Raw genomic sequence first — 24,716 nt, 5'->3', positions numbered from 1 at the left:
GCGACACCCATTGTGTCATCCACAACAAGGACAATGTAAAGAGGACTGCAGGCCTACCATGCACAGCTTTAAATAGAAAATTTGACCTATCAAAATAATCTCTTTTGATAGTCCTAAACCTTCCTTTTAAATATGAATAGGTCACCTCTAAAAAGGTCTAACTCTCTATAAGACAGGGTGCATGCTATTTACAATTAGTACATGTAAATGTTTAATGTAAAACACGTCCTTACAGTGAAAAGGCCCTAAAAGCTATTTTCACTGTAGCAGGTTTGGCTGTTTCATTGGAAAACATTGGGATACACTATTAAATGCGATAATGTTTTCTGCAGCTAAGAAATAGCTATAATTAATTATTTGGCTTTTTTAATTATGTATTTATCATTGGTCTTGATTTGTAATAAATATTTTGGAAAAGGTAATTTAGAAAGTCACCTTTTCTCTGCCTAAAGCCTCTGGATGCCCATTTGCATGAGCTTCAACTGTCACCTGACAGCTGAATAGCCCCCTTGATGAGGTGTGGAAACTGGTCACAGAGTAGGACAAAGGCTTAGGAGTGTGAAAAGGTATTTTCTGTTCTTCTGGCACGATAACCATCTGGCTGTGCCCAGGAACTTAAACTTCAAGAAGGCCTACTGTGTTATAGGTAAAAGTTAGATGACACCTGGGCAAGGCTCTTCTTTGCTACCCCTGTTAAGCAGGCATAAATCCCAGAAGGAAAGGAGCTGCTCCCAGAACTGGTTCAGCGTGACCACGGAAGAGGGGTTGCTCATTTCCCTGCCCACACCTCTTGGATGGGCACACAGGCTTTGCACTAGGGGAGAAGGGTTTCACCATCTTGGATTTAGGTGGAGAGGGGCACTGTGGGATTGTATGCAATACGACACACAGGACATTATGATATGTGGGCAGGGTTGTCCTTGAAAACTTTGGCCTGTTGGCTAGGCAGGGGCTAGAAGTTACTGACACCCACAGGCTGGTGCCAGGCATAAATGTCGCACCCACTGTACCCTCCTTAAAACACTTTCATGAACTTTGGAAGAACAAAAGAGGACTGGAGCTGCTGTCTGTGACCTGTTAAAAGCCTATAAGACTGGACCTGCTCTCCCTCTTGTACCCAGGGCATGGAAATGGACTGCAAGGGTCATAAAGCTGACCTTCGGTTCAAGCTACAGGGACACAATTAGTTACAAGAGGCCTTTTCTGCAACTGCCCAGCTGGCCAATTCTGACTGGAATTCTTCGGACTCTGCTGCTGGCCTCTGTTGGAATGAAATACTTGCTTAAGCTATAATCACAAATGATTACAGTCACAGGCCACAGAGTGTATCGGTGGTCCACAAAAATTGTGATCAAGATCAACAGAAACTCAGTTTATTTCATAACCATACTACTGGTTCCGTCGTTATAAACACATTTCTTTCTCAAAAAAGCAATGCTGTTTGTGGAAAAACGGTAATCCATTGCCCAGTGCATTTCCGACTATGTTTCTCTTGTCAAGGGCAATATGCAATAAACAATAATATATCTAAAACAAAAACGCAACAATGCAATATTTCATGCTTAGCACTATTACCAATTTGTTATATGAACACTTTGTATCTGGGATGAAACAGAATCCCAGATCATCTCATCACGATGGTGCATGCATTGGTGCACTAACAAGGTCCAAAATATGTAAAGGTTCTCCATGTAGACAACACGACTGATGTGGCTAGCAAATATGAACATTCAAGAAACAAACCCTGGGGATCAAAGAAATCATGCATGTGTTACATTAGAAAAAAAGGAAATGCAAAACCTAATAAATGTGCTCAAACATAAACATGCTGAAGGTATAACATTATGTTCCGAAATAGAAAACAAGCATGACACCACTTCAGAAAACCAAAAGAGACATAATGACAACACAGCAGTGAGGTTACCACCAGAATAAACTCTTACTCCGTAAAAACACTGCAATGGGCAGAGCAGCGTCCAATGGTGAAACCAGTTAAGTTAGCACTGCATGTCGAAGTTAAAAAAAAGTCTCTGGTGAAATGCTAGATGAAAAACGTGACCAAGAAGGCAATTACTATAGCGGCCATGTTTGATGATATACTAAATGTCGTAGGAAGACTAAGATTTTAGTGATCTTTGAGCTGATATTAAAACAACATAGCAAATCAACAATAAAATGTAACAGTACATAATAAGACACAGGTATCTTAGCATCTTCATAAGAGACATATATGAATTATGGAATGTATGTGCATAAGTGAATAACACTCGTTTTCTACGCATGCCATTACAACGCAGGTCGTTACAACAACGCCTTGTGACCACACATGCCATTTCAACGCAAGTTGTTACAACGACTTGCTGTAGGGGGCACGCTGGATTTAGGAATAGTATAATTTACTATTCCAACTCCAGTGTGTGCAACAGTACGGAAGGTGTTGGATTGAAAATCCAACAAATCCAACACCTTCTGTCCCCTACAGCAAGCAGTCGCAACGACTTGTGCTGTAATGGCATGGGATGTAACAAGGCGTTGTTGTAACGACTTGTGTTTTAATGGAATGCGATGTATTGCATGCGTTGTAAATGATGTTTCCCGCATAAGTTTACTTTCTTATGTGCAATTCATGAGGCCTCTGTGTCTTATGGTGATAAACCAATGAAGGGTGCTATTGGATTGATTTAGTTCATTGTGAAAAGTTATGTCAGATGCAACAGTTTGGATCTGTTTATTATCAATCAATCAGGATTTGTAAAGAGCTGCTTATCACCCGTGAGGGTATCTAGGCACTGGGGCGGTTGTTGCTGCTGGTCGCTATTAGTCAAACAGCCAGGTCTTTAGTCCATGTCTCAATTCCTGCAGGGTGGTTGAGGTCCGGAGGTGGAGGGGGAGGTTGTTCCAGGCCAACTAAGAGAAAGAGTGGCCGCTGTTTCTGCTTCTTTGGAAGCACGGGGTGTGGGTGAGGGAGAGGGAGGCGGAGCACAGATGTCTGATGGTTGTGTGGAGGTTCAGTCTGTGGTTTAGGTAGGCTGGTCCTTGATTGTGTAAGGCTTTGAAGGCGTGGGTCAGCATTTTGAACTGACACTTTTTGTGTTTGGGGAACCAGTGCAGTTGTTTGAGGTGGGGGGTGTTGTGGGCTCACTTAGGTAGGTCGAGGATGAGCCTGGCTGATTAGTTCTGGATGGTCTGCAGTTTGTTTAGTAACTGGGTGGTTACTCCTATGTAGAGAGCATTGCTGTTGTCTAGGCAACTGGTAATGAGGGCCTGGATGATGGTGCATCTGGCGCTGATGGGGATCCACTTAAAGATTTTCCAGAGCATGCAGAGCATGAGGAAACATGCTGAGGAGACTGCGTTGATTTGGTTTTTCATTGTGAGTCTGCTGTCAAGTATGATGCAGAGGTTCCTGGTGTGGTCTGCTGGAGTGGGGGTGGGGCCCAAGTCTGCTGACCACCAGGTGTCGATCCAGGAGTTGGCATTGTTCCCAAAAATGAGTACCTCCGTTTTGTCAGTGTTTAGCTTGAAGCAGTTGTTCTGCATCCAGATTGCGACGCTGGTCATGCATTTGTGGAAATTATTTTTGTTGTTAGCGGGGTCAGCGGAGAGGGAGAGTATGAGCTGAGTGTTGCCAGTGTATGAAATGTTGTTTATGCAGTGGACTCTGACTAGGGTGGCCAGAGGTACCATGTATGCATTGAACAAGGTGGGCCTCAGTGATTTATTAAATCCAACAGGCCTTTATGGGTAGATTGTTATTACATTGTGTTGAAGGCTGTAGGCTGGTATTTTGTTTCATGGAACTTCACAGATAACCTCAGCGAGTAAAGGTTTTGGTGTTGGTTACCCTGTCAGATAAGCCCTCTGGGGGGTAGAAGGTTAGTGCTATGGTGATCATTGCTAGCCCTTCTTACGTGGGGTAGTGTCTGTCAGGCCCTTGTAAAATAAACTCTACATACATACATCTAGGGTCTTTGGGACAGCTTACTCCTGCTGTTCAAAGGTCATTCTCATTATGCTTCCATGCACGGGGAAATTGGTTGGCTAATTTCAGCCGTTGGCTCAATTGCCCTGTGAGTGCTGGCATATGCCCTTATCTTAAGTGCACACCCGCCTGAAAATAAGTGAGCTTTGTTGTCTAGGCTGGTGGTCAGTCCTTTAGTTTTCAGTCTTTATTACTTTTATGGTCCCTTTTTATTTATTTTGTTGACCTTTTAAAGTCGAGCATGCTAGACAATGTAAGCTGTCAGTTTGCAAAAGACATATTGTCAGCTTATCTGATCTTACATAGGTTTAAAGCCCTGTCCGTTGCTTACCATTGGTTGCAATTATTGTCACTCTCATTTGGTTGATTCTTATTTTATGTCTTGCCTTGTCCATGTTGTGTTTATTCCTCTCTACAAGAGCGTTTGTGTTTTCCAGCTGTCTCCCTCATGAACTCCTACCTCCTTGTCCCACTCCATGCTGCTCTCTTTCATCCATGTACTTTTTGTCCCCATCCCATGCTGCTCTCTTTTGGTTGTTTTGCGTAAGCATCCCATCATGAGTGTATGTAATTTCCAGATGTATCCTTTGCTCATCTCGCCTTTCCCATTCTGTGTTGCTCTCTTTCGTCTGTGTGCTTCTCTCCCCCTGCACTGCTCTCCCTCACGTGTGTTTCTCTCCCCTCACTCTGTGCTCGTGGTATCCTCTCTCAGGAGAGCTTCCCCTCCGCTCTCCGTGTTCTGCTTTTTCTCTTCATCCACCCACCCGATCCTCTGTTACCTCCCTCCCGCGCACCCAACACCTGTGGTGATTTTTTTTTTTTTTTACTTAATGTTAAAAAAAAAAACTTTGTGTTTGTATTTACTGATCCAAATGGCATCCACCATCTTGGATCTGTAAATAAAGCATTAAAGCAAATGGCACCAGCATCATTTCGTTGTCACGCACACACATTCTGACTCATGAACACGTCAGAGGAATGATGCAACCACCATTGTCTATTTTAATTCATTTTTTAATTTTGACAGGGTGGCACAGTATCCCAATCCTATAAAGCTCTGCCAAAAGCAATTGGCACAGCCAAAAGGTCCTAAAGGAGTGAACTATTGGTTTTTGCCATTTCTTCGTTTATAAGTGGCCTGCAGCTCCCTGGACAATCTTATGGAACTGGTTGCTTGCCCATCATTTCATCTGCAATGTGCTGCATCCTGTGTGGTCACTATTTATGTATATAGTCATTATTTTTTATATCAGTACTGGTTACACTGAAACATTACAAAACCACAATTCAACAAGATAAAAAGAAAAGTACATATATTAATACAATAAAATATTTTACATTAAAATACAGTTCATCAAATAGTAGTCAATAACCACAAGATGACAAAAAAACTTACAAAATGGTAAGAACGACATTATCAAATAAAGACTTACAGATTAAGAAACGAGCCAAAAAGGTAGATCAAGGGTAACATATTCACAGTAGGAAGATGTAACAGTAGACAAAGTGCTTCATTGCTTGTTTCTTCTGGTTATTTAAAAAGATAGGTCTAATGAATTGTATCTACAAATACTTGAAACTAGGCGAAAAAAAACACAAAACTTGATTCAAGCCCTGTATCATAGCTCCACAGTATTGACAACTGGGGTGGAATTGCATTCCATATCTTTTAATCCACAAATTGTCTACATAAGGGATCTGTCCGGCTTTAAATTTCATGAAAAACCTACGGACAGATGGGCAAATGTTAGCTTTCAGTCAGAATTGCATTACACCGCATCTTGTGGAAAGACAATTTGGCTTCAGTCTTTCAAATCGTAAACAGGGTTGTAAATCAATCTGCTTTAGTCGTAATTTCAGAGAGTTAAAATGTCTGTGTGACAACCCTTGTCAATTAAAATCCATCTGTTTTAGGCAATAAGAATAGGCAAATGTTATTCGTATCAAGAGAGTACCATTCCTAAAATGGAAAGCATCTTGGAATTGCATTGTTCATAGTTTATCTTTGTTTTGCCATTCTACGATGGCCACCATGTTCCAAAGAATTATATTGGCCACCTTGGTTTAGTACAACAGTGATGCGCTATTCGCATTAGCGTTCGAAGAGAGCTTCCGAGTATGATGTCTACAGAGCAGCTACCTTGAAATGGTATTGTGCATAAAGTATAATTGTTTTTATCACTCCAAGGTGGCCTAACACAATGCTCCTAAATATTGTAGCTACAATGGAACTGTAAATCAAGGTTTTTCATTTTTCTAGTTTTATTCTTTTTATTTATCTTCTATATTCTTGTGGGAGTTTGTGTGCCTATTTTATTGAGGATGGGTAAGTAGGTAAATGCTAGAATGCATCAGTTGATGGATAAATGGACCTATTCCCACCATGTTTATGTGGAGGCATGTTTTTAATGTATCTTCCATATGCTTGTGGGAGTTGATGTGTCTATTTTATGATGGATAGGTAAGGGGGTAAATGGTAGAATGAGTCAGTGGGTGGATGAGTACACTAACGAATGACAGGGGCATGCATGATGACTCAGTAAATGTGTAAAATCATCAGTGACAGAAGAGAAACTAAGTTATGAGTCAGGCCTACTTGCATTGCCAATGCTTGTTATAATTTGGGTTGTGAAAAAACAAAGAATTGTGTTTTTTAACATTGCTATTTTTTAAAACACAAATGTTAGTTTTCCGCTGTTGCTAAATGTGCTACCTGTCGTACTTTTTTAGAGGCTGCTCTTAAACTTTTTGAGCGTTTTTCAGAGTTCTTAAATTTTTCAGTTTCTTGTGTAGCACATCCAGGTCTGGTTTTTAGTTCTGCTTGACTCTGATACAGTCTGCCTGGCCTATTGTTTACATACTATTGGATTTTGGTCTCTCTTGTGCAATCATTGGCTTGTTTGACATAGCCCCATTCAGCCATTGTTTGACACAGTTTCAATCACATCTTAAATCAGCCCAAATGAATTTACATCTCTCACCTCATGCTACTGACTTTTGGGTGTATCATTTCACCTCCTGTGAATCACGCATGAAGGACTACTTTACCTCTGAACGTACACTCAGATATAAAGGGGCAGATTTATGTTTGACTTGCGCCTCATTTACGCCGCCGTTGCGTCACTTTTGTGACGCAGCAGCGGCGCAAATCCTGCGCCATGGTGCGGGGTATTTACAACGTGACGCATCTGGGAGATGCGTCACGTTGTAAAGCCCTGTGCCACATGTAGGCGTTCCTGTGCAGGTGGGGGCGTTCCGGCGCAGGAACGCCTCCTAAAAGTGGCTGAGTGAAATCTACAAGATTTCACTCAGTCACTTTTGAGCTCATGCTGCGTCAAAACCCTGCGCCTGCTTGAAGCAGGCGGAAGGATTGACGCAGCATTGTGAAGATAGGGCCCCCTAGAGCATTGCTGGAGCTGCGTCACGCTTGCGACGCAACTCCAGCAATGCGCCACTTTTACGGCACAGATGCGTGACGCATCTGTGCCGTTTTTGCCCCATGGTGCGCCGCATTATAAATGCGGCGCATCCATGGTGGCGGAGCTGGGGCGCACAATAACTGGCGCATCCCTGCTGATATGCAGGGATGCGTCAGTTATTATAAATATGCACCACAATGTTTGGCACCCATGCATCATATACAAACAAGACACAATCCTTTGTCGGTATTTTTTTCAATGCAAGACACATTGGTTCAGTTTACGCCAAAACAAAATAATTGTTATTGATGCCAAAGGATCTAGGGGCAGATTTACAAGAAAGTGACGCATCTGTAGAGATGTGTCACTGTCCCTGCGCCACCATGCAAAACCCTTGCATCATCATGGATGTGCCGTATTTACAATACGGCGCACCATGACGCAAAGATTGACAGATGCGTCAGAAATTCTGACGCATATGTTGATAGAAAAGTCACGCATTGCTGGAGTTGTGTCGCAAGCACGGCGCAACTCCAGCAATGCGTGTTGAGGCATATTCCCACTACAATGCGTCACTACTTACGCCTGCTTGAAGCAGGCGTAAGGTTTTGATGCAGTGGCGTCCTAAAAGCGGCGCAGTGAAATCTTGTAGATTTCACTGAGTCATTTTTACGAGGCCTTCCTGCGTGGGCACGTCCACCCTGCATACATTATACCTGACAGAGGTATAATGTGACGCAGGGCTTTACAACGTGACGCATCTCCCTAGATGCATCATGTTGTAAATAGGCCGCATTATTTGCGCCGCTGTTGCGTCAAAAAAGTGACGCAACTCCAGCGCAAAAGTCACGCAAGGGGCTTGTAAATATGCCCTCTAATGTTTCCATTAAAAGAATGGCATTATGGCATACCAAACATCCACAGCTATCCGTGTTCAGCTGTTAGCTGCTGATGAGACTCAGTGCCACCAGGTCGCTGTTGAACTTTGCAAAAATAACAAATGATGGACAGAATGCAGAACAATGTCATACATTCACCCCAGTACAGAGATCTGGGCCTAAATCCATCGTTTTTTTGCTCACCATGCCATTCCAGTTTGAACCCAGCCATATGCAAATCAGTCTTGACCCTGTGCCCCATGGGAACAGTCCAGCCCGAACTGCCAAGCCAGGTCCTCCCTGGACTGGAAACAAGCATCCTAGGACCGTTTCGGGATTTCAGCCCTCATCAGCCAGGATAGCTTGATTCCAGTGGCATGGAGAGCAAGGGACTCACGTCGGGGTGACAAATGCAAAAATAACAAATGATGGACAGAATGCAGAACAATGTCATACATTCACCCCAGTACAGAGATCTGGGCCTAAATCCATCGTTTTTTTGCTCACCATGCCATTCCAGTTTGAACCCAGCCATATGCAAATCAGTCTTGACCCTGTGCGCCATGGGAACAGTCCAGCCCGAACTGCCAAGCCAGGTCCTCCCTGGACTGGAAACAAGCATCCTAGAACCGGTTTCGGGCTTTCAGCCCTCATCAGCCAGGATAGCTTGATTCCAGTGGCATGGAGAGCAAGGGACTCAAGTCTGAGCATACCCTTCCCACTCGGGGTGACAAATGCAAAAATAACAAATGATGGACAGAATGCAGAACAATGTCATACATTCACCCCAGTACAGAGATCTGGGCCTAAATCCATCGTTTTTTTGCTCACCATGCCATTCCAGTTTGAACCCAGCCATATGCAAATCAGTCTTGACCCTGTGCGCCATGGGAACAGTCCAGCCCGAACTGCCAAGCCAGGTCCTCCCTGGACTGGAAACAAGCATCCTAGAACCGGTTTCAGGCTTTCAGCCCTCATCAGCCAGGATAGCTTGATTCCAGTGGCATGGAGAGCAAGGGACTCAAGTCTGAGCATACCCTTCCCACTCGGGGTGACAAATGCAAAAATAACAAATGATGGACAGAATGCAGAACAATGTCATACATTCACCCCAGTACAGAGATCTGGGCCTAAATCCATCGTTTTTTTGCTCACCATGCCATTCCAGTTTGAACCCAGCCATATGCAAATCAGTCTTGACCCTGTGCCCCATGGGAACAGTCCAGCCCGAACTGCCAAGCCAGGTCCTCCCTGGACTGGAAACAAGCATCCTAGGACCGGTTTCGGGCTTTCAGCCCTCATCAGCCAGGATAGCTTGATTCCAGTGGCATGGAGAGCAAGGGACTCACGTCTGAGCATACCCTTCCCACTCGGGGTGACAAATGCAAAAATAACAAATGATGGACAGAATGCAGAACAATGTCATACATTCACCCCAGTACAATACGGCGCACCATGACGCAAAGATTGACAGATGCGTCAGAAATTCTGACGCATATGTTGATAGAAAAGTCACGCATTGCTGGAGTTGTGTCGCAAGCACGGCGCAACTCCAGCAATGCGTGTTGAGGCATATTCCCACTACAATGCGTCACTACTTACGCCTGCTTGAAGCAGGCGTAAGGTTTTGATGCAGTGGCGTCCTAAAAGCGGCGCAGTGAAATCTTGTAGATTTCACTGAGTCATTTTTACGAGGCGTGGGCACGTCCACCCTGCATACATTATACCTGACAGAGGTATAATGTGACGCAGGGCTTTACAACGTGACGCATCTCCCTAGATGCATCATGTTGTAAATAGGCCGCATTATTTGCGCCGCTGTTGCGTCAAAAAAGTGACGCAACTCCAGCGCAAAAGTCACGCAAGGGGCTTGTAAATATGCCCTCTAATGTTTCCATTAAAAGAATGGCATTATGGCATACCAAACATCCACAGCTATCCGTGTTCAGCTGTTAGCTGCTGATGAGACTCAGTGCCACCAGGTCGCTGTTGAACTTTAACAAGCCTGGTTAATTAGGCAAAGCCAGTATGTATGTGTGACTTAAAACTAACTGAAAATGTAAGCTGCATCAATTTGCTTTGCTTTGCTAAAGCCAGTTTTCCTTGTATTCTGGTATCTGGTGTCCAGTAATAGGACAGACTTTGCCAATCACTTAGCCTCCTGATGCTTTGGAAAATTTCCTTCCTGAACTTTTGGTGATAATTGTTTGGTGGGTGATGTTTATCCCAGAGAAGTGTGCCATAAGCAGGGGTGAGTCCTTCTGAACTTGCCTGCCCAATCTGCGTGAGTGTGTAGTAGGATGTCTGTGCCTGATGGTTCCTAGCATGGGTTCAGGTCTTGCACCCCTCAACCGTACCCAAATCAGCGGACACCCACCTGACACAAGTTTGATTCTTACAGACCCCTTGAGGATGGCTGGTTTTGCATTCTTCTAGAGATTATTTGTTCTATAGCAAGTGACTATACCATGCTGGTTCTGAATCCTGGCAATGCCATAGGGTCACATTGACTGGAGCCAGGCGGGCAACTAGAGCCAAATTTCGGGGGGGGCTGAAAAAGTTTTCAGGGGGGGCTAAGTCTTCCAGCCATAGGCAGAGTGGCTGTAAGATGGGGTGAAAACACAATAAAAGCCTCATTAACGAGTAAATGGTATTTTAAAGACCTGTGAAGTACTCGGGTGCAGCTGCAATTAGACGGACGCCAGCCCGCGAGGCTGTCTCAGCCGGGCTGACACACATGACGGGGGGGGGGGCTGAAGCCCGGTGAGACCAATGGGTGTTGCGCGCCTGACTGGAGCTCTGAAGACCATATGTTTGTTCAGTAGCTAGATCTAGGTTAATAGTTGATATTCTGAGTGCCTTGTGAACCCCCCGACCCCGCCACCCCATTGCTAAAATCCTATCCCTTGTCCCTGATTCTCATAGATGCCTGTCCCCAGTGCCCCCCTCATATCTCGGCTTTGTCTACTGTACCTTTGGGTCCTGTGGTCGATCCAAATCAGGAGTTTAGAGCAGCGCGACATGGGTGGTGGGCTGACCAAGGCTTTAGCCCAACATAGGGGTAGTGTGTTGAGCAAGGTTTTAAGCCACAGTCAGTAAAGGGAAGAGGTTGTTGGGCTGCTGTTTAGCCCTCTGCCTTGAGCTGCCCCTACGGGTATGAAGGGTTCTTATGGCGTTGGGTATATTTTAAGTCGTGCATACAAGTATTTACAATAATGCAAATAGAAAACCTGGCCTGAAATAGACCTGGAAATCTTGACAGCGATGCATCATAATTTATTTCTGCCTTTAGATGGACTTTCCATAAGTGCAATGGTAGTCTACACTTGCCCCTCGGAGATAACATTTGCCTCCTCTCATCGCAGTCCCCGCTGCTCCTCCTTTTATCCCCAATGGACATGAATGGCGCTAACCCGGCAGCGGCTTTATCATAGACACAGCAGCAGTGCTTCTGTCGAGCGTGGCACAAACATTTAACGCCCCACAGAATCTCAGTATTCAAAAGGGCCAGTATGATTATCTTTCATTGAGTTTGGAACAAATGCAAAACGAACGTGTGCTTAAAGTCTATTCAACTCTTCCTCTACACGAGAGGTTGCAACTCTGACACTCTGACACAGCCCCCAAGGGTTTTTTGCATCTTAGTTCCTGGAATGCAAAGTGGCTTGGCGCTCACGGCTTGCCCCCGCCTGGGATCCGTAAATAGCAGCCTTCTGCCTCTCTTCCGGTTTCGCTCTTCTCAATATTCATGAGGCCGCGCGGCGACAGCAGGCCCGGTTTCCAATGGAGACTGTAAACATACTCCGAGGGGAGCCCCGGGCCCTGCCTCCATTGTGCAGCCGCGGCCAGCTGCAGGCAGTGGAAACAAATCTGAACATGAACTCATCGCTGGCAGGCGAGCTCTGTACCCTCCTCGGAGGGCTCAGCCATGCCTGGCAGCTGGGGGCGGCGGGGAGAGTGCAGTCAACAAGGAGGGGCAGGGGTCCTGTGGCAGCACACATGGTTCCGCGTTTACAATGATAGAGTTTGAGCAAAGTGTCATTTAAAAACCCTTTAGCTTAAACAAACAGGTCCCGGACGTTTGGCGAGTCCGGGGAGTACTTGAGGGTCGCAAGGGGCGGGGAGGGCTGCGGAGCGCGCATAGCATCCCACGTCAGCATCATGAGCAGATCGGACGGCATGCGGAGGGCCACCTCGGCCGGGTACCGCCTGCCGGACCAGACCCTGAAGCCCAAGGTAGACTCAGCCTCTTATGCATCTTTCAGCTCGCTGACCCGTGGCCGAGAGGCGGCGTCCCAGAGCCAGCAGAAAGGGCCCCGGGCCCCGCTGCAGAAGGACGAGGCCGCGCGCCGGGAGGACCAGGTGCGGCAGGATCACACCTGGAAGGAGTTCGTGAAGGCCGAGAGGAGAGCTGGCCGGCGCTGGTGAGTACTGCCTCCATCTTCTATGCACCTGTCCTCTACGCTACTTTTATTATGTTAACAAATTGCTACTCTGTGTGATGCAACTGTGCAGTTAACTTGGGCATAAAGCGATCGGTATTGCCTCATCTCTTCACTAGCGCGGGCCACATATGCATTAGAAGTATGAACATTTCTCAGCCTGACATGTGACGTGCGCCATGACAATTAGTGCCCCATAAGTCCTAAATAAATCAGTAGGGACATCAATTATCATAGAGCACGTCACTAGAGTCATCGGAGAGAAGTGATGTTACACCCTATGATAGCTCCACGCAAAAAGAACAGGCACATTTTATTATCAAAGCTGAGGTACAGTCTTTGCTAAATACATAGGGGCAGATTTACAAGCCCCTTGCGCCACTTTTGCGCCGCCGTTGCATCACTTCTGTGACGCAGCGGCGGCGTAAAGCTAGTGCCATGCTGCAACGGAATTACAACGTGACGCATCTGGGGAGATGCGTCACATTGTAAAGCCCTGCGCCACATGAAACCTGCGTCAGGTTTCATGTGGGCGTTCGGCGCAGGGTGGGCGTTCAGTCACAGGAACGCCTTGGAAAACTGCCTGAGTGAAATCTACGAGATTTCACTCAGTCACTTTTCCGACGTCGCTGCGACAAAACCTTACACCTGCTTGAAGCAGGTGTAAGGCTTGATGCACCATGTTGCAGATTGGCTGGGTTGGAACAGTCTGGAGTTGTGTTGCGCCTGCGACACGACTCCAGCACTGCACCAACCTTACGCCGGCAGATGCGACATGCATCTGCATTTCCTTGCGCCATGGCACGCCGCATTATAAATGCGGCGCTTCCGCAGTGGCGCAAGGATTGTAATGCGTGTCGCAAGTTTCCTGGCGCATCCCTGCTGATTTGCAGGGATGCACCAGGAATTGTAAATCTGCCCCATAGGCGCTTATTTATGGGCCCTTGCGTCACTTTTGCGCCGCCGGGGCATCACTTTTTTTGACGCACCAGCGGTGTAGAAAATGCGCCATGTTGCATCATATTTACAAAGTGACGTGTCTAGGTATGAGATTTCACTGCGCCACTTTTAGGATGCAAATGCGTCAATATCTTACGCCTGCCTCATGGCAGGAGTAAGACTGACGCAGGCACAGTTAACTTGGGACTTGTCCACGTGTAATGACCCATTGCTGGAGGTGCGTCACTTTTGTGACACACTCCAGCAATGCGTCATTTTTGCACCTACAGATACGTCAGAAATACTGACGTATCTGTAATTCCTTGCGACATGATGCGTCATGCTGTAAATATGATGCATCATAGGTGTCGCTAGGAGGGCGCAATGAAAAGTGACGCATCGCTGTTTTCTCGCAGCGATGCAACACTTCTCATAAATGAGTCCGTGGGCCTTATTTATGAGGCCCTACCAGCACCTATGCGCCGCTGAAACGTAACTTTTTAACGGTCCGGTGGTGCAATGTGCCACTCAGATATTTATAAGACCACTTAAAGCCAAGTATGTGGCTTTTCATGGCCTTATATATATATGTGCCCCTTTCATGCAGAAAACTGCATGAAAGGGGCATTCCATGGATGTTTCTGGGGGCGTTCCCAGCAACATCCAAGGCTTTTTGACACTGCCCCAGATTTACGAGAAATCGTAAGTCTGAGGCAGTTCCAAAAACGTATGCCTCCTCACAGGGAGGCGTAAGGGAGGTATAAAGCAGAGAAATATCTTGTTTTTCCTCTTTCTATGTGTGCTACATTCTGCAGCACACAGCACACGTAGAAAGAGGAAAAGGCCTCTTGTGATTCTTTTTGTGCAGGAAGGTTTCCCTTCCTGCACAAAAATAATCATCCCCGCAACGCACGCACCTTTGCACCGTGGTGCATGAAAATGTATTCATTGCCTAGTTGTCAAAGGTCGCCCGGTGCTATTAGTTAAAAGTGGGCAGATTTCATTAAGATATTAGGAGTACTTTACTCGCATCTATGAGAAAATCGACAATAACTAAACAAAATGCCAGAATGCGTGTCAGTTTTCAGTGTTTTAGACAGTACTGGTTGCTTAGTTTCATTGCATTCATTTTTGTATTTACTCTGTTACACAGCATCCAAATGAGGTTACCTAACCCTTTAAGCCCCGAGTTGTTAAATGACTCATAGAAGGGAGTGTTTTACAGTTGAGCAAATGTATCCAAATGTAATTTTGGTAGTGCCATGGAATGATCAGCCAATGAGGTACTCGATGAGCAGGTATTTAACTACACGTTCAAAACGTATGGTATTGTGGCTGTTGTTTGTTTGTACACAACCACCTCTCTGAATGTGTTTATTAACACAGAGCTTCATCTATCAGACAGTGCTCACAGAGGAGCGACTAAAGCACAGAACAAAATGTATTAATTTATCCTGATTGTTAAGGCACCCGGAAGGCTTAGGTGCCTGCCGGAGAGGCTAGGGATCCCAGCGCTTCTACAGACGCGGCCGTGCTCCTCTGCACCAGCAGGGCACAGCTCAGAATCTGCCGCTTCTGCTAAGAATAGGTGAGGGGGATGAGGTTGGGGCATGCAGGAGTTGCCAGCAGATTTCCAGGGTATTGAAAGTGATGATTCTGATGTGAGGCAATGGAGACTGACTGTGTCTGTTTGTCTGCACCAGTCTATTTCTCTACCATCTACCGGGATCACTGTCATGTATCCATTCATCTCTCTCTGTTTGTGCACGAGTCAATATATTAATTAACAGGTAGAGCCAGCCGGAGACGAGCCAAGCGTATACCTGCCAGTGGGCGAGCCGTGAAAATGATCGGCATGTTAATCATACAATAAACATGATGTAAATGTGCGATAACGTCTCTTCAAAATTCAAAAAAGTGCATTTCTCTAGCACGTCACCTCAGTACACAAGATTATAGCACTGAATTGAGAGGAAGTTATTAAAAGTGCTAGTTTTAAGCATGAGTTAAAACACTGCCGCTCCTCCAGCCCGACAACAATGCCATTTGTGTACTAAGAGGCGTCAGTTGCCATGCATACTCCGAATGTTGCCTAGAGTCTTATATGTAGAGTAACATTAAAATCTAGTTCATTAAACACGAGAAGTTTTTTATATACTGCATGCTCGCAAAGCGATGGCAGCGCATTCGTGCTGCAACTCTAGGCGAGACCTAAAAAACACATAAATGAGGCCCCCCTGTGATCAGGTTTTAAGTGTATGGTATACTTACTACACACTGTTGAAAAAGCAAGCTGGCGTGGTGGCAGGCCAAAAGGCAACACCACAATCATCTCTGGACCTACCTGGACATCGGCCTAAGCGGGACAGAGTTCCCATTTCAAAAATAGAGGATGGACTCCGTCAACCTACATTCACCACAGACTTGTGCACTGGCTTGACTGTTTTTGTAAAATTATTTTTTGTATAGTGCTCCATAAGGCAAGTTTCAACGTATTATAAAGAACAGGTGCTTTTATTACTGGATATTTTTTGATAGCTCTTCATAGTACATTTCAAATCTCTATAATCCACAAGTGTTATTTTTACCCAATGTAATGGTACTGAAATTACAGACCGCGGAAGAATGAAGGACTGCACCAGTATGCCAGGAGTTCAGCTTGTCGAATGCAAATCATAGCATGTTTCAGCAGTAAGCTCTTCTTTCCTTGAGCTATTCTGCAGGCCTTACACTGGGTAAATTAGCAGCATGCGTAAATCACTGATTTCCATGCTTGCATTCAAATGATTTCTGAGATGAATTGAGCAGGAAAAGTATTAAGACTACTTTTTTTGTAACGTAGTAGAATTTACCTTTGTTTTCTGCTGATCACACAAAGGGTTCGATTATTTAAAAACCTAAGTGCACAAGAATAGACTTACACATATGATTTTGTAGATTTTTGTATTTTAAGGATGGACACATACTCTCAGGAGTACAATCAGCAATCATTCCAAACCATACAATTTTACTTCTTTCTCTAGTTATATTGCCAGGTTTCAGTCTAGGGGAAATGTGCATCTGCTCAATTCCACTCCTTGCATGACATTTTTAGGTTTCACCAACTAGACAGCACAAGCACTGTATGTTACAAAACATACTGTCACCTTACAGTGGGCTCAGAGCCCCCAGGTTGCTCACCATTTGTTGGCTTCATTTTCACTCTCATTTGCTTTCTTATTCATTAGCATGAGTGGGCTTTACGTCATACTCTATGCATTTGTCCCGCCACTGGAGCATTGACACATTATTTGTTTCCTTCCACTGCTGACATCAGAGTCACCACTTAATTCTTTCTTTTTAAGCACTCCATGAGAGTGCATGTGTTTTTCAGCTGTCTCCCTTGTGCACAACCTCCCCCCACTGCACTTGTGCTGCATCTGCCTGTGTTCTTCTCTCTGTTGCCCTCCATGATGGACTCACCTTTGTGCGCTTCTCCCAGCTCTTTACATTCGCACACATGTGCCTTTCCCCCAGGTCCCGGTTGCGCCCTCACTGATCCTTTTGCTTTGCCCCCGGCTTCACGTTCCTTTCTCCGTTTGTTTCCTTCCCAATGTCCACCATTTTGCTTCCCCCTTTAGAATTATTAATTCTGACCCCCATATCATTCTCACAAAATTCCATCCAAATCGTAATGGAGCCCTAAGTAGTTATATAAAATATGATTATTCATATATTCCAATTGGGACACGCAGGAATTTGTACATAATCGGCACCCTCTTTTTTATGGGCTGAAAGTACAACACAACACTCTGATAGATCTTCATGCATGGTATGAACTTGGAAGGAAGATTTTATATTGAAAATTTGAAAGGTAGTCAACTATTAAGCTTTCAAGAGTAGATGTCCACGTTTAGGTTCAATAAAAAAAAGTAATGTAAGAGTACCCTATAGTACTCTTTTAAGTACTCTTACTTGCCTTTGTTAATTGGGCCTAAACATTTACTATGGGAATTTAGTATCATAATATTGTACAAAAAGAAAGGAATGTCCCTTCTTTGCAATTCTACTAATAGGAAGTTGGACGTTTCAGGGCTGATTCACAAAGGCAGGTAACGATGTGTAACGTTACTCCTCTAGTACTACTTCCCATTCTCCTAAATGCTTTTGTGAATTGACCCCTCTGTTTTCCCTACTTGGCCCATTTTTGTTTTGCTCATGGAAAATGTAGGAAAGTGGGGTATTAATTAATTAATTTATTTTTTATTTAAAGAGCTTTATAATTGAGGGAGGTGAGTACCCACCTCAAGTAATGTACCTCAACCCTTGACAGGATGAAACCTTAAATTCACTAAATTAATCTGAGATTAACCAATTTATAGCTACAGCACAGAGCAGACATCTTTAATTTAGAAGCAATGTGGAAAGTATCAAAACAGTAATGAAGTCATAACACAACTTAAGAAGAATCTCAAATATGCGTCTGGGTTGACTAAATTATGCGACAAGAAAAGGGAAATTATGTGGCATATGTCTGCAATTTTGTTTTATAACATTAATTCATTATTTTGAAGTTTTTACACATGGTAATGTTGCCTGGACAAAGATTTCACCTCATTAGTACCAGTTTAATAACCAAAGACAGAAAAAAGCAACCGAAAGATGACAAGCTAACCTTTAGCAAAGGGCCTTCCACTGGGCATTTGAACTAGAAACAATTTGTTGTTGTTAAAATCTCAGAGTATGCAGCAGATGATGGATTATATGACAACCATAAAGTGAAAAAAGCACCAGAATCCTATAGTTCCAGGAACCCTGATTATAATAAATAAAAAAATGAAAAGATTCGTGCATGGGAAACCATTATGAATTTTTAAAGTTTAAATGTGAAAATAGCGCCAAAAGCATTGTGTAGCAACTGCTGTCATCTAATTGTGCTTGACCATTACCTAGGCGCTAGCTAAGGCCAACTACGATGCAGTACTGGTTGGATTTAGAAAACCAGTTTGACCCAGCCAGAAGTTTTACTTTCGGACTTAGTCTCTGAAATGGAAGTCAAAAATCCTCAGTATGGCAAGTCAGCATTCTGTGGCTGAAGAGGGCTCCACTTTGCCGGATAGCTGCTGGACTAGATCTTGGTGAAGCCGTTGACTTTTGGCGGGAAAGCTTTGATTGAGATACATTTGAATTTTGCACCCAGAGAAGGTCCCTCGCCTGTTAGATACTGTTGGCATTTGCCCAGTGAAGATTTCCATCTGTGGACATTCTTTCTTTTTTCCAATTTTAATTCTTCCAGTGGGGTTAGGTGGTAGCCAAAGAGGGCTCCTCGAGGCCAGATAGCTTTTCTGCAAGGTACACCTGAATCGGATTTGCTGTTGTGAAAAATTTCAGAGCAGGAGCAACTTGAATCTTTGGCCCATTGCCAAAGCACCTTCGTTGTATTGGTTTGGCAGGTTGGTCCCGGTCCTATGTCTTTGAAGCCAAAAAGTCCCAGGTTTTGGGAAAAGTTAGAAGGAGCAGTACACTTTGACACCAGTCAAGGGTCCAGGACCCTGGGGACAGCATTTGGAGTCAAGACTCATTGCATCAGAAACCAGCAGCAACCTCCAAGGCAGGTCAAGTAGGAACTGGGCATCTGGGCAGTTGCAGAAAAGGCCACTTATAGCTTTATAGCTTATTATGTTCCTATTGCTTAAACAGGCGGTCAGACTTATGACCCTGGGAGTCCACTTTCTTGTCCTGGGTACAATAGGGAGAGCACATCCAGTCTTGAGGGCTCTTCCCGGGTGACAGACTGCAGGTCCAAACTTCTTCTGTTCTTCCACCGGTCCAGAAAGTGCTATAAGGAGAGTACCAAGGGTACCTCATTTATACGTTGCACCAGCCTGTGCATGGAGGAAACTCCTAGCCACTCCCTAACCAATAGGGAAGAAATTCACAGGGGCGACCCAACCCACATTTTCAGCATTTCCTGTGTTCCCAAGGGTAAACAATCCCACTGTGCCACGCTCTACATAAGCCCAAGGTGGCAGAACCTTTATCACCCTGTGTAGATCACCACTGTGCACCCCAGAGGTATGGCCAGGGAAATGAGCAACCCCTCCTCTATGGTCACCCATAACTGGTTCTGGGCGCAGCTACTGTCCCAGTGGAATTGGTGCCTGGCTGATTAGAGGGACAAAGGAGGGAGCAGGCCCAGGAGTTAGCGATATCTGCCTGTGACAGGGTAGGCATCTTTGAAGTTTATTAAGTTCCTGGGCACAGCCAAGACAGTCATCCTGACAGAGGAACAGAACACCTCCCCACACCCAAGGGCATTGTCTCAGCCCTGGGAGCAAGTTCACACCTCATCAAAGGAGCTATTCAGTTTCTAGGTGACAGTTGAAGTTTATGCAAATAAGCCTCCGGAGGCTAAAGGTAGGGAAAATGTAACGATCTAAAAGTACATTTTCCAAAATAGTTATTACAAATCCAACTTCAACAGTGAATTGGATTTGTAATAAATATTTCAAAAAGTACAACAATGTACTTAGTAGCTGTTTCCTAGCTGGTGGAAACAATATTAAATGTATTATTGCGTCCCAATGATTTCCTATAGAACTGCCAATCCTTTTACGTTGAAAATTTGTTTTTGAGCCTTTTCACTGTAAGGATATGGTTAATATTAAACATCTACATTTCCTACTTTTAAATATCATGCACCCTGCCTTATGGACAATAAGGTCCACTTAGGGGTGATTTATTAATATTTAAAAAGAAGGTTTAGGGCTATCAAAAGGTTTAGGGCTATCAAAAGGGGTTATTTTAACAGGTCAAATTTGCAGTTTAAACCTGCACAGTCAAGCTGCACATAACAGGCCTGCAGTCATGTTTACATTGTCACTGTGGAGGATGGCACAAAGGGTGCTGCAGTCCACTGGTGATTTTTTTTTCATTTCAATATCTTTGTTTTATGTAACAAGAACATATAGAACAATATAGTCACTTAAAGAAAACCTCCAATTGACTTCATTTCACGAGTTTCATAGAATCCATAGAAGGAGAATTACTGTGGGTAGAAAATGACAAGAGAAACCCGCCACAAATCTTCCTATATAAAATACAATTCACATTATTAAAGTAAGTCTCTCTAGATATGTGTACATGTTGACAGGTGACATTTAACTTACAGGCCCTGAGTACACTTTGATACCACATACTAGTAACTTATAGGAAAGTTATTTATACCAATCAGGGGTATGTCAATTTCATCATTTTGAAAGCAAGTGCACATGCACGATATCACTGTCTAGCAGTGGTAAAGTGCACAGAGTTCTACAGCCAGCAAAACAGTCAAGGCAAAAATCTGGGGGTACACCACGCAATGGATGGTCATTTTTTACAGAAAACCAGGGAGCCTAATGAACAAATTAAGCGGCATAATTGGTTTAAAATATTTCCTTAGGATTGTTAAAAAATATGGATCATCAATGCTGCATGTGCTCTGATATCCGAGTCCATGTTTAATCCTGCAATGGTTGAAGAGCTGGTTACAAACATATTTATGTTTCCATAATCAATAATATTCACATCTAATGATGACCGTGAAGTAATCATTAAAGGGTGTGCTAAGCAGTTTAACCGTTGGTCTCTTCTGCCTCACCAACCAGAAGTAGCCTGGTTTATTGTTTCCATTGGCGAAGGTAACCTGGTTGTTCTTACTCTTCTCCACTCTTTCAGAGTACCTGCTTTAATTTCCCTATAAGAGCTTCAAACCTAGATAGAGTAGGACGTTTGTTCTGCCTTAGCCCTAGAGACAAAAGAGCTGTTTAACATTAGGTAAAAGTAACTTCCAAGTCTAGTAGGTGCAGTGCAGTAATGCCAGAATCACTGCTTGGCCAGTGCAACAGACACTTGCACTTTGTGCAGCGTCCATTCTCAGTGATGCTGCACATAGTAAGAACTCATATTTTTGCACCGTTTTTAAGAATGTGGTATTACTTTTGTAGGGGGCACAGGATCCTCAATGAAGCCACAGATCCATTCCTCCCCCCCCCCCAATCCTACAAGTAGCAGCCTCTGAGTACTTACCTCACTGCATTCCCACTTGATGCAGTCTATCATCCCCATCCTTAGAAGACACAAAATACAGGGTCTTGTGCTCCTTCTGTCCCCTGAAGCAAACAGTACCTTGAGTATCCTCTGCCTTACCACCATCATAACATGGCTTTTCTGCCACCTTCAGCCCCCAGAGCACCTACATACTCAAGAATTCCTAAGACTGGCAGTCATGCAATGAGACCTGGACGACACTTAAGTAGCGCCTTCCGCGAGTACATAATTAAGATGCAGGGCTTAGAGGACATGCTCAGGTTCTCAGCTGGCAAGGTTTCTTGATGAAGTAAGTCTGGAGAGGGAAAGAGGCTTATGCACCGAGCCAGGGTACATAATTGATTTTGGTAACCCTACAGCTTCTATTATTTATGCGTTTTCAGAGTGTGACAATAGGGTCCGCCCACCTCTAATCCTCTACGAGGAACTAGAGACCCAACATAAAAAGTACAGTTGGACGGTTGCATGCAAACACATTTTGTTCACTGCTGTTTGTTGTTCTCACCTGAATACAAAAGCCCTTTGGAGGCCCTTTTTGTGCACTGCTGTTTATTGTTCTCACCCGAATATAAAAGCACTTTGGAGGTCCTTTTTTCATGTTAAAGCTAAACGTACTAACAAACAAGCCACTGCATGGATAATATGTGATTCTCACTTGCAGAAATCACTGTACTGCTTATTATTATTATTATTATTATTTTTATAATTCATTGAGCCTCTCTTAATTTTACAGATACACCTTTGAGCAAGTTCCTTATAATTGATTTTAATCTTAAGGCATGCACAATTAAAAAACATGATTAACATGCACATAATTTGATTGCACAAGTAATGTTCAGTCCCAGACGTAACACAGTCAGTCGCGGCCAGCATGTCTTAAGGGTGGAGGGTCGTGCGGGGAGGGGGGAAGTCACGCGGGGGGTTCAATTTAACAAAAAAAATAGACTTAGCTTTCCAGCGGCCAGGTCCCGTGTCTGCTTGGCTCCTGCTTTTATTCTCCAGGAACACGAAGCAGGCAGCCAGGCTTCCTCCGGACCCTCCCCAAGCCAATCACAACGCCGCTGCAAGCAGCATTGTGATTGGTAGGGATGCCTCCCAGCCAGTGGCCTACGGGGAGGCCATGTTCTCTGAGAAGATCAGAATGCGCATGACTGGTTTAGGCGACCCCAGAGGGCCAACCAAACAGTAATTGCACCTGAGGAGTGGGCACACCACTCCTCCCCTGCCCTGGCTGCTCGCAGAGCAGCACTGCTCACCCGCCTGCCCACCACCAAACATAAAATGGTCATAACTAAAATGTATTATCATTTTATGGTTCTGCTTCTCCCACTGCGAGAAAGCAGTGGTGCGACGCTCCTCCGTCCTAGTGGAGGAGCCGCCCCTGAACACAGTTAGGGATCCTCATAATACACTGGCCCTGAAGAAAGCCATTTGACCCTACTGGAGATCATTTATGTCTGAAACATGTAGACCTTTCTGCTGTCTTAGTCCATTTCATTAATGCCACGTTGTAAATATGCCCCTTTCTGTTGAAGTCCTCAGCGGCAAAGGGACGTGCATTGGGTTTTGCAGTGGGCGTTCCACCACAACACCCATTGCTTTTTGAAGCTGCGCCAGATTTACAAGATTGGGGTAGTGCCAAAAATTAACGCCAGGGAATACCTGGTCTTAAGATGGCAATACGAGGAGAAATGATTATTTCTCCTTGTTTTTTGCTCTTTTTATGTGTGCTGCATTCTGCTGCACGCATAGAAAGAGCAAATAGCCATTATTGATTGTTTATGTGCAGGAATCGCCCCTGTAGCGCAGGCCCCCCTGCAACATGGGACATGGTGCTTGCAGCTTTTTTTGCGCCAGTGCTCACGGAAACACAGGAGTGCGCCGAATTCTAGTCAATACGGCACATCCCTGCATTTTAAAAATGTCAGAGCGCAGCGTTGCCAAATTTGGCATAGCACCTCACTCAGACATTTGTTTGTAAATATGCCCCAAGGTATCTTGAGGACCTGAGGATGAAGCATGCCTCTGTTGTGTAATGGGTAAGTCACATGACATTAGGGAGTGAGGGTTCTTTTAAACAGATAGGAACACCTGCGCTGTTTCCTTCACCAAAGAGACGTAATGGCCGAAGCGGGCACCAGGCGTTTTCCCAGTGGTCTGGAAAGGTGGGGACGGTTTTGGACTGGTTGGGGGCCATTTTTGTTTCTAGGGTCCGGTTTTGCAGCAGTGCTGCAATATCGGCCTCCTGTAACAGAAGCAGCAGTAGTGTTTCCCATCATCACCCCCTCTCCCACAGATACCATGAAGGCCCCTGAATAACTCCTCCTCTGCCTTCTCACCTATTTTATGTAGCGTTAAAAAGACACGTTAAACCTGTTCTGTGATTCAAATCATCGTTCCTGCTTAAAATGGGATTCCTACAATGAAGTATAATACTTTTCAAGTTATAACATGCATTTGTCGATTGTAAAGCATTTTTTTTTAATTACCTAAAAAGGACTAACTGTTCATTGAATTCTCTTTTCTCAGGGAGGAGCACTGGGGGTTTCTGAAGGCCTATGACGCATTGGTAAGACCAACAGCAGAATCCCTAATAAAACTGAAGACAAACTTGAGCCTACTTGCAGTTCACTGTGGTGATGGTTTAGAACAACTGAACTGCAGAGATCTTTTTAAATTATCACATTCATGTTTGGTTGAGATCAGACAAGGGATTTTGTTATTTACTGATTCATTATCTTTGTTCCTAGACTCATACAGGTCAAATGCTAATATCCAAATGAGGGAGGTAGGGATTCATTTCCATTTAATGTCTTATGATGCCAAGCAGTCTTATCACCTACACCAAAGGTGGACAGATATGTTGTCCATACAGCAAACCTATCTATCTCTTCATGGCAGAGCTTAAAATGGAAAAAGGTTTACACTGGGATCCAATAAACTGGTTGTATCGGGAAGTGAATGTAGAGATGAGGGGCAGAGCGAT

At 44.4% G+C, this 24,716-nt stretch overlaps 1 protein-coding gene across 2 annotated transcripts in view; it reads left to right on the top strand.

The window, feature by feature from the left end:
* CIMIP5 (ciliary microtubule inner protein 5) overlaps positions 1 to 24,716 on the top strand; it is a 60,625-nt gene that overhangs the window by 24,353 nt on the left and 11,556 nt on the right. Inside the window, exons 2-3 of one of the 2 annotated variants that reach the window (XM_085609174.1) lie at positions 12,545 to 12,703; positions 24,260 to 24,299. In XM_085609174.1, the coding sequence (XP_085465300.1) occupies positions 12,545 to 12,703; positions 24,260 to 24,299 (199 nt within the window). Of the gene's footprint in view, positions 1 to 12,035; positions 12,704 to 24,259; positions 24,300 to 24,716 lie in introns of those variants that run through there. The other variant, XM_085609173.1, reaches the window with a different exon arrangement.

This window comes from Triturus cristatus, chromosome 6 (genome assembly GCF_964204655.1).
Source record: "Triturus cristatus chromosome 6, aTriCri1.1, whole genome shotgun sequence".
In the NCBI taxonomy this organism is placed as follows: Eukaryota; Metazoa; Chordata; class Amphibia; order Caudata; family Salamandridae; genus Triturus; species Triturus cristatus.
The sequence above is the reverse complement of the archived record's forward strand: the minus strand, read 5'-3'. Positions and strand labels throughout refer to the sequence as shown.